The 9,838-nt window shown below is 33.7% G+C and overlaps 1 protein-coding gene across 4 annotated transcripts in view; it reads left to right on the top strand.

Moving 5' to 3' along the window:
- The window catches only part of ERCC6L2 (ERCC excision repair 6 like 2), a 118,157-nt gene that overhangs the window by 30,858 nt on the left and 77,461 nt on the right, over nt 1–9,838 (top strand). For all 4 annotated transcript variants that reach the window (XM_025051663.1, XM_025051664.1, XM_006918812.3 and 1 more), the window contains exons 4-6: nt 2,939–3,132; nt 5,281–5,442; nt 5,854–6,061. In XM_025051663.1, the coding sequence (XP_024907431.1) occupies nt 2,939–3,132; nt 5,281–5,442; nt 5,854–6,061 (564 nt within the window). The remainder of the gene's footprint in view (nt 1–2,938; nt 3,133–5,280; nt 5,443–5,853; nt 6,062–9,838) is intronic.

Below are 9,838 nucleotides of genomic sequence, written 5' to 3'. Positions count from 1 at the left end.
TTCCTCTTGCTGATTGTACTTGCTAGGCCCTCCAATATTATATTGAATAGCAGTGGCGATAGTGGACAGCCTTGCCTTCTTCCTGATCTTTGAGGGAAGGTTTTTAGTTTTTCACCACTAAGTATAATATAGGCAAAGGGTTTGTCATAGATGTCTTTTATTATGTTAAGGCACGTTCCTTCTATACCGATTTTGTTAAATGTTTTGATCATAAATGGATGCTATATCTTTTCAAAGGCTTTTTCTGCATCTATTGATGAGATCATATGATTCTTATTTTTTAATTTGTTTATGTGGTGTATCACACTAATCGATTTGTGTATGCTGAACCATCTCTGTGTCTCTGGGATTAAGCCCACTTGATCATGGTGTATAATCTTTTTAATAAGTTTCTATATTCGGTTCGCTAGTATCTTCTTTAGGATTTTTGCATCTGTGTTAATGAGAGATATTGGTCTGTAGTTTTCTTCTTTTTTTGTGTTATCTTTACCAGGTTTTGGTATCAGAGTAATATTGGCCTCATAAAATGAGTTGGGAAGTATTGCTTCCTCTTTGATTTTTTGGAAGAGTTTGAGGAGAATAGGTATTAAGTCTTCTTTGAATGTTTGGTAGAATTCACTGGTGAAGCCATCTGGTCCTGGACTTTTTCTTTTTGGTAGGTTTTTGATGATTGTTTCAATTTCCATTCTGCTGATCTGTCTATTTAGATTTTCTAGTTCTTGATTCAGTATAGAAAGGTTGTATTTTTCTAAATACTGGTCCATTTCTTCTAGGTTATTAAATTTGGTGTCATATACTTTTTCATAGTATCCTTGTCTGATCCTTTGTATTTCTGTGATATCAGTCATAATCTCCCCTCTTTCATCCCTGATTTTGTTTAGTTGTGTCCTTTGTCTTTTTTATTTAGTGGGCTGGTAAAATCAACTGTTGTTTCTCTGCATTCCCATTCCACTTCTCTGTCTTCTGCCCTGATGACTGGGCCCTTCCTCAGTGTGGGTTTATTAAATTTGGTGTCATATACTTTTTCATAGTATCCTTGTCTGATCCTTTGTATTTCTGTGATATCAGTCATAATTTCCCCTCTTTCATCCCTGATTTTGTTTAGTTGTGTCCTTTGTCTTTTTTATTTAGTGGGCTGGTAAAATCAACTGTTGTTTCTCTGCATTCCCATTCCACTTCTCTGTCTTCTGCCCTGATGACTGGGCCCTTTCACCCAGTGCGGGTTGCTCACAGCAGTCCCAGACAGGGCTGTTTAGGGAAGTTCCCACACCTTCACCCTCCTTCTGCAGGGAGCTCTGGTGGCTGCGAGAGGCAGCTTCTTTATTTCTCCCAGTCTACCGCCCAATACCTGGGTTTCTGACCTTGGTGACAGGGTGGGAAAAAGGAACTCTTACATTCAGTAGGTTAATCTTCTGTTCTTTTTCTTCTTTCTCTTTCCAAAACAGTCACAGATTTGACATCTTATAGCTGACAAATGGCCTAGCTGAAATATTTCACAGAAGAGAGAGAAGGATTTAGAAGAATAGTGTATTTTTTTGTTGTTGTTAAACTGAAAATTTTTAGTGTATTTAATTATTTCATCTTTACCAAGTAAGACAAGTATAAAACTTTAGAAAAGAAACTTACTTATAACCCTATTAAATATAATAGCTCAGTAGTAGTGAGAACAGCAATAAATAAAAACATTCCGAAATTAAAATGATTGATGACAGCAGGATTTAGGGGTAGTACGGAAAAGGTCAGTGGAACTCCAAAACATTCATGTGAAGACTAAACAGAGATATGTTTTAATTCTGAAAAGGACTGCTTTGCTGGAGGGTTTGGTCAGAAGTCTCATTTACATGAGTTCAAGAGAGAACAAGAAGAAAGTCAGTAGAAACAATAAGTGTTGATAACTCTTGAGGCTCATTGTTATAAAGGAAGTTAAATAACGAGAGAAAGCTAGAGAGAGATGTATGGTTTAAAAAGAGATTTTTTGGTACTGTTTTGTAACCCTGGGAAATGTTAGAACATATTTACTTGTGGATGGATGTCATCAATTAAAAAAGGAAAGTTAATCATGTAGGGAAGATCATGGGCAATTTCTCTAGCATTGTTTTTAGGTTGTCAAGAAGTGATAGGAGCTACTGAATGTATTCAGGATTTGTCTTTAGATAAGGACTAGAACAATTCATTCATGGTAACTGTGGGAGGGCAGAATATATAGAAATAAATATAGGTAGGTTATTGATACACGGGCACACCTCAGAGATATCGAGGGCTTGGTTCCAGACCATTGCAATAAAGTGAGTATCACAATAAAGCAAGTCATAATTTTATTGCTGGTAGAGGGCCTTGCCTTCAATTTGTAAAAAAGCAACATGTGGAAAATGAAGTAAAGCGAAGTGCAATAAAACGAGGTATGCCTGAAATGGTAAGAGAGGCGGAGGTTTTCTTCTAATTTCTTTGATTTTTCCAGTGACTTTTCCAGGTCTTCAACTGACGGTATCTGAGGTGGGGTGAGGGAGGAAATGGACTACGGAAATGAAAAGAAAAGAGAGCTCTAGAAGACTGTATATTTCAAGAAAAATACCTGCCTGTTTTGCATATTTATATTACCCACTTGGCCCTTGAAGTTGTTATAGGGATCCTTATACTATTTTCTCCATTTTGGAAAATTATTTCTCTCTTGTCTCTGAACTGCTTTTGGGGAAGGGGAATAAAAAAATAGCTGTTCCTTTGAACAAAGTATTTTGTCCTAATAAAAAGCTAAGTAAACAATTAAGTATATTTTGATAGTCTTCTATTTTCAGATAAATCCAGTTTCTCCTTTAATTTATTGTTGTTAACTACAGAGTCAAAAATTAAAGAAAAAAGCTGTTGATATTCTGGATTTTACTTTAGGGTTCTTTTTGATTTTTTCAGAATATATCAGAATTTTTTTTTCTTCTTCTTTTAGATGTTCTTAATAGTTGCTCCTCTTTCTGTCCTCTACAACTGGAGAGATGAATTGGACACCTGGGGATATTTCAGAGTCACTATTTTACATGGTAACAAAAAAGATAATGAACTGATTCGTGTAAAGCAGAGGAAATGTGAAGTTGCTCTAACAACTTATGAAACACTGCGCTTATGTCTGGATGACCTTAACAGGTAATGGCAATAATAGGAATGATTGTGTTAATATTCTCCTTACATCAATTCTGATTTTCCCTTTATATTGTGATTTTTTAAAAGCTCTCGATATTCTCTCGTATGATTTAATTTCCTTTCAGAATTATTGATATAGTCTAGAATAATTAACTTATTTTCTAAGAAGAAAAAACCTACATCAGATTTCCCACAGTTTCTTATTCTGTTTCCTCTATACTTCTCCAAAAAGTGTCTGTTAAAGAATAAGACTTGTCCTAAATCTTATGTACAACCTTTTATGCATATGGTGCCTCGAGACTAAAACAGTGATTTTCACGGATGATTTTAATTATGCGAGTGTTGTGAATGTAAAAGGACAAAAAATACATATACATATTGAGAAGCACTTCCCGTTTCCTTTTTTTTATCAACACTTGATAGTGTCAGTCTTTTTTGATTATAGTCATTCAAATAGATTTATAGTGGTATCTTGTGGTTTTTATTTGCATTTCTCCAATGACTAATGACTAATAATGTTGATAACCTTTTCATGTGCTTATTTGCCATTTGTATATCTTCATTGGTGAAATGTCTATTAAAATCTTTTACTCAGCTTTTAAATTGGATTGTTTAAGTTTGTATTGAGTTGTAATAGTTTTTCAAATATTCTATATGCAAGTTTTTATCAGATTAAGATTTGCATATATTTTCTCCCAGTCTGTAGCATGTCTTTGCATTTTCTTAACGGTGCCTTTGGAAGAGCAAGTTTTTAACTTGAATCAAGTCCAACTTATCAAAATTTTTTTCACTAACCTTGCTTTTGGTGTCATTTCTAAGAAATGTATGCCTAGCTCTGAGTCACAAGATTTTTCCTATATTTTAGAAGTTTAATAGTTTTAGCTCTTATGTTTAGTTCTGATGATTTTGAGTTAATTTTTGTGAGATGTGAGGGCACAAAAAATACTTTTACTCCCACCTTCTAAGTTTTTCTAGCTGGGCTAATAATCAAATTGACATGAGACAGCGTATGGAGAAAATGTCCAAAATTTATAATGGATGTACATTCAAGGGTGTTATAAGATATGAGACCTGAAGACCCATTGGGCAGTTGAAGTTTCAATGCCACCTTGGACAAAGGAAGAAAGGGGCAGGGATCTGGAATTTCAAATGGAAAGCAGGCAATTTACAGGTAGATGAAAAAGAGCAAACATGGTGAACAAATTCTTGCTGAGCGACCCAGAAACAGTGGGACACAAAAGAGAATTTAGAGAACAGAGTTTTGCGTGGATCCTCCCTGTGTGCCGCACTTGATTGTATGTGCAAAGGTGATTACACTAAAATGAATATGCTAAGGTTCCCTTCCTGAAGCTTTTTTAAAAATTTGAATTCCTTTAGGCAGGAAGTGGGAGGGTCAGAGGTTCTTTCAGAGTCTTGTTTCTTAATAACCAGCTGAAAGTCAATAACCCAAAGACATATTTCGGTTCTCCTCAGAGGTGAGAATCTAAATTAATTTTCTTTCCTAGAACTCCTCCCTAGGTTTTTATTTGTTAAATGTTTTATACTCAATTATAGTCACTCTTGGTAATGCTCAAATTTTCCGATTAGCCTGGATCCTCTGTCCTTTGGACTGCCTCTATTTATCTTTGGATACATCTGTGCTTTCTGGCTCTTCAGTATTTTCCCTGCAGCACACCTGAAATCAACCATTTCTCCTTAGGGCTCTGGTTCATTTTAGTGGGTTGCCTGCTGTGGGTGCTTATTTCTACTGGGGTAACAATCAATCTAAACCTTTTCAGCAGACAGCTAAAATCATGAGTTCATATTGATTTTTTTCCATTCAGATTTAACATTGCAAGCTTTGCTTCATATATTTTATATTTATTTCAATGGCTTATTACTTTAAAAATTTTTTTGTCATTAGTGATGTTTAAATGAGTTTTTTTATTCCACCATCATTAAACAGAATCTCTCTATATACCCTTTTGTCTCTATACACATTTTCTTTCCATGGGTTGTCATTTAACTGACTAGGTGAGAATCCTATGGAATCATCAAAGAGTAAAGAGGGAAAAATCTCTAAAACTTTGGTAGAGAAAGCTGCTTTCTGAAAATTAAATAGGCTAAGAAAAGAAAGTTTTCTCAACTTCTCCCTTTTTTCTCACTTAATAGTTTGGAATGGTCAGCTGTCATTGTGGACGAAGCTCATAGAATCAAGAATCCAAAGGCTAGAGTAACAGAAGTTATGAAAGCTTTAAAATGTAATGTTCGCATTGGCCTCACTGGAACCATTCTTCAGAATAACATGAAAGAACTGTGGTGTGTTATGGACTGGTGAGTGAAAACACTTTTTTTTTTTTGAAAATTATTTAGTATATCTTTAATTTAATGTTACTTTGCTAATTATTAGTTTCCGGGGGGGGAAAACACATTTTTTTGTCTTAACAGAAGTGTTTGATCTCAAACATAGTATATAAAATAGAAAGTCTCATGAAAATCTGTCTTTATGTATTAGTCTTGGTCCATGAAGTAAATATCTGAACTATTTTACCAATTCTGTCATCATTTCATAATTATTTACTGAAACTGTCATAGAGAATGTTCTGTTTACTTGCCTTTTGTTATTGCTGTCATTAACAAAGAAGCAACAGTGTATTTCTCAGAAGCAAAAAAAAAAAAAAGCCAATGTTTTTCTTTTTAGATAATTTAATAAAGCCCTAACTTCTTTTTATTGCCTTTATGAAGGGCTGTGCCAGGACTTTTAGGTAGCAGGATCCACTTCAAGAAGCAGTTTTCTGACCCAGTAGAACATGGTCAGAGACACACAGCAACAAAAAGAGAACTAGCTACTGGCCGAAAAGCTATGCAAAAGCTTGCAAAGAAGATGTCTGGATGGTTTCTCAGGCGTACCAAGACACTAATCAAGGATCAGTTGCCTAAGAAGGAAGACCGGGTAAGAATAGCAGTAATTTCTTGTTGTCTTTTATTTTTTTCCTGAAAGAAATTATTTTTAATAGGAAATATATCTCCTGTGGTATTTTATGAATATAGGTTTTTTTTTTTTTTTTGCCTTTTACTCAGTGTTAAAAAAATTATATGCCGAACTTCAGAAAACATTAATTGAGGTTAGTATTAACTTTACTAACCTGTTAGCTAATAGGTTTGCTGTTAGTATACATTAAACTCATTTCTCTTATTTTAGAACAAAAAGACCTTTGATATAATTCTTCTTCCATGAAGAAAGAAGAACTCTTCCTGATGTGTTTTCTGTTCACATTTTATCCTTCCTACACTGTACTATTTACAACTCAGTGTATTCTTTGGTACTTTAATTCTAGCTATGGAACCAGTGTGATTAAAAGCTTTTTATTATTATAGATTTGTTTCTTGTAGAATGGTATTTGCAGTGATATAACTAACTTACTTTTATAACTTTGTAAGAAAATTACAATGAAATTCTATTAATTGTTTAAGAAAATTTGAGGAGTTGACCTTAAAAGGATTTTTTTGTTTTTAACATAGTGGTTCTCTTCTTTAGTTTCCAGTCTCCTGGTTCTTCTAGCTCAAACAATGAAATAAAGGTTCTATAAATTACTGTGAACTAAATCTAACTAATGTTGACCCAAATAAGGGCAATTCTATCAAATGTCCTCTAGTCTTAGGATAGCCTATTGATTATTATTTTAAAAAGATAGATTTGAAAGGAAAATATGATACTGATATGCAAGTTGGGGAAATTGATATAACATTTGACTTTTTGATCTAAAGCAGATATTATTTAATTGGAAAACTTCATGAATTCCCACTTTTAAAAAATGTTTTTGCAATTTATTGTATATTATTTAGTTGTCTACCTAGTAGGAAAACAAATCATAAAAATAGGAAGAGAGAGTTACAGTAGAAGTTTAGAGCTTGGGCTCTAAAATCAAATACCATAGTTTGAATCCTGGCTCCTCAACTAATGAGTTTTCAGACCTTGCAATTCACTAAGTTTCTCAAACCTTGATTTCTTTGTCTGTTACATGGGAATGATGATAACAGTGTCTGCCTCACATGATTGCTTTGAAAAGTGTGACATTTAAGAAGTGTTCAGTAAATGTTACTACATATTTTATTAACACCAACTCAACAATAAAATAAATTTAACTAAGGAGGTAAAAGACCTAAACACTGAAAAGTATAAGACATTAATGAAAGAAGTTGAAGACACAAATAAATGCAAAGATATCCCATGTTCATGGGTTGGAAGAATTAATATTGTTAAATTGTTCATCCAAAACCATCTGTGGATTCAATGCAATCCCTATCAAAACTCCAATGGCATTTTATTTCTGTGCATTAATATCCAAAGTATATAAAGGATGTATGCAACTCAGTAGCAAGAATAATAATAATAATAATCTGATTAAAGAATCAGCAGAGGATATAAAAGGACATTTTTCTAAAGAAGACATACAAATGGCCAACAAGTATATGACAGAATGTTCAGTATCACTAATCATCAGGGAAATGCAAATCAGAACCACAAGGAGGTATGACCTCACACCCGTTAGAATGGCAATTGTCAAAAAGACAAGAGATAACAAGTGTTGGTGATGGTATGAAGAAAAATAAACCCTTGTGTACAGTTGGGAATGTAAATTGATAGAGCTACTATGGAAAACAGTTTGGTAGTTCCTCAAAAAATTTAAAATAAGACTATCATATGGTCTAGCAATCCCACTTCTGAGTATATATCCAAAGGAAATAAAATTATTCTCATAGAGATATCTGAACTCACATGTTCATTGCTTCATTATTAGTTTTTTTAAATCCAGCATTGTTTTATATAGACTTCTCTGTATTTGTTTGGATGCACAAATTTGTCTCTTTTTGGGGGCAGTAATATTCAGTTGTAGTGATACACAGATAAATATTTATAAATAGAATAGATAGCTGTTTCCTGTTATTCATAGTCCTCAAAGTCCTGTTATGAGTATATTTAGTTTTTTGACCCTACTTACATGCAGCTATAGCTAGAACAATTTTACCAATTTCCAGAGCTACTGGAAATGTAAATTGTATCCCTCGTAACTTATGGCACTATTTTATCATATTTTCTTATCTCTTTAAATTTGCGTACAAAATAGCAATTTATAGTTTCTTTTATGTGTATTTAATTCTTGTCATTACTGAACTTAGGAATTTATAGAAAGATATTAAATACAAATACTTTATCTTGTTTTCAGTAATATGAAGTTTTTGATATTTTTCTAAGTTTTCCAAGAAATTCAGTAATTACAAGTCATATCACAATTCTAAAATCTTCTATTTTTCTTATCTAGTTTTTTTTAAATTAAGTTTATTGGGGGTAACATTGGTTAATACAATTATATAATTTTCAGGTGTTTACCACCCAAAGTCCAGTTTCCTTCAGCTACCATATATTTGATCCTCTTTACCCACTTCGCCTTCCCCTTACCCCCTTATATTTGACTCCCTTTACCCTGTCTACCTGCCCCTCCTCCTCTACCCCTTACCCTCTGGTAACCACGAGTCTATAGTCCATGTCCATGAGTCTCTGTTTGTTTCTCCTGTTTATTTGTTGCTTTTAGGTTTATATTCCACATATAAGTGATATCATGTGATTTTCAACTTTCTGTCTGGCTCATTTCTCTTAGTATGATTATTTCAAGATGCATCCATGTTGTTGTAAATGGCAGTATTTCATCTCTTCTTATGGCTGAGTAATATTCCATTGTATATATGTACTACAGCTTCTTTAACCAATCATCTATTGTAGGACACTTCGGTTCCTACCATGTCCTGGCCACTAGGAATAATGAACATCGGTGTGCAAATATCTTTTTGGATATGGGTTTTCAAGTCTTTGGGGTAAATACCCTGTAGAAGGATTGCTAGATCATATGGTAGATCAATTCTTAGTTTTTTGAGGAACCTCTATACTGTTTTCCATAGTGTCTATACCAATTTTCATTCCCACCAGAAGCATATAAGGGTTCCTTTTTCTCTGCATCCTCTCCAACATTAGTTATTACTTGTCCTGTTAATAATAGCTATTCTAACAGGTGTGAGATGGTATCTCATTGTGGTTTTGATTTGCATTTCCCTGATAGCTAGTGATGTTTAGCATCTTTTCATATAGTTGTTGGTCATTTATATGTTCTCTAGGGAGAAGTGTCTGTTCAGGTCCTCTGCCCATTTTTTGATTGGATCATTTGGTTTTTTTGTTGTTATTGAGTTGTATGAGTTCTTTGTATATTTTGGATATTAGGCCCTTATCGGAGCTGTTGCTTGAAAATATATTTTCCCATTCAGATAGTTGTCTCTTTACCTTGTCGATGGTTTCTTTTGCTGAGCAGAAACTTTTTAATTTGGTGTAGCCCCATTCATTTATTTTTGCTTTTACTTTCCTTGCTTTTGAGTTCAAGTTCATAAACCCTCTTTAAGTTCAAGATTCTTGAGTTTAGTTCCTATGTTTTCTTTTCTGCATTTTATTGTCTCAGGTCCTATATTTAGGTCTTTAATTCATTTTGAGTTAATTTTGGTGTGTGGTCAAAGACAGCAGTCTACTTTCATTCTTTTGCAGGTGGCCTTTTAATTTTTCCAGCACCAGTTATTGAAGAGGCTTTCTTTTCTCCACTGTATGCTTTTTTGTTGAAAATTATTTGCCCGTATAAACATGGGTTTACTTCTGGACTTTCGACTCTGTTCCACTGGTCAGTGTTTC

This window comes from Pteropus alecto, unplaced genomic scaffold, assembly GCF_000325575.1.
Source record: "Pteropus alecto unplaced genomic scaffold, ASM32557v1 scaffold138, whole genome shotgun sequence".
Classification (NCBI taxonomy): domain Eukaryota; kingdom Metazoa; phylum Chordata; class Mammalia; order Chiroptera; family Pteropodidae; genus Pteropus; species Pteropus alecto.
Note: the sequence above shows the minus strand (reverse complement) of the source record. Positions and strands in the feature narration are given on the sequence as shown.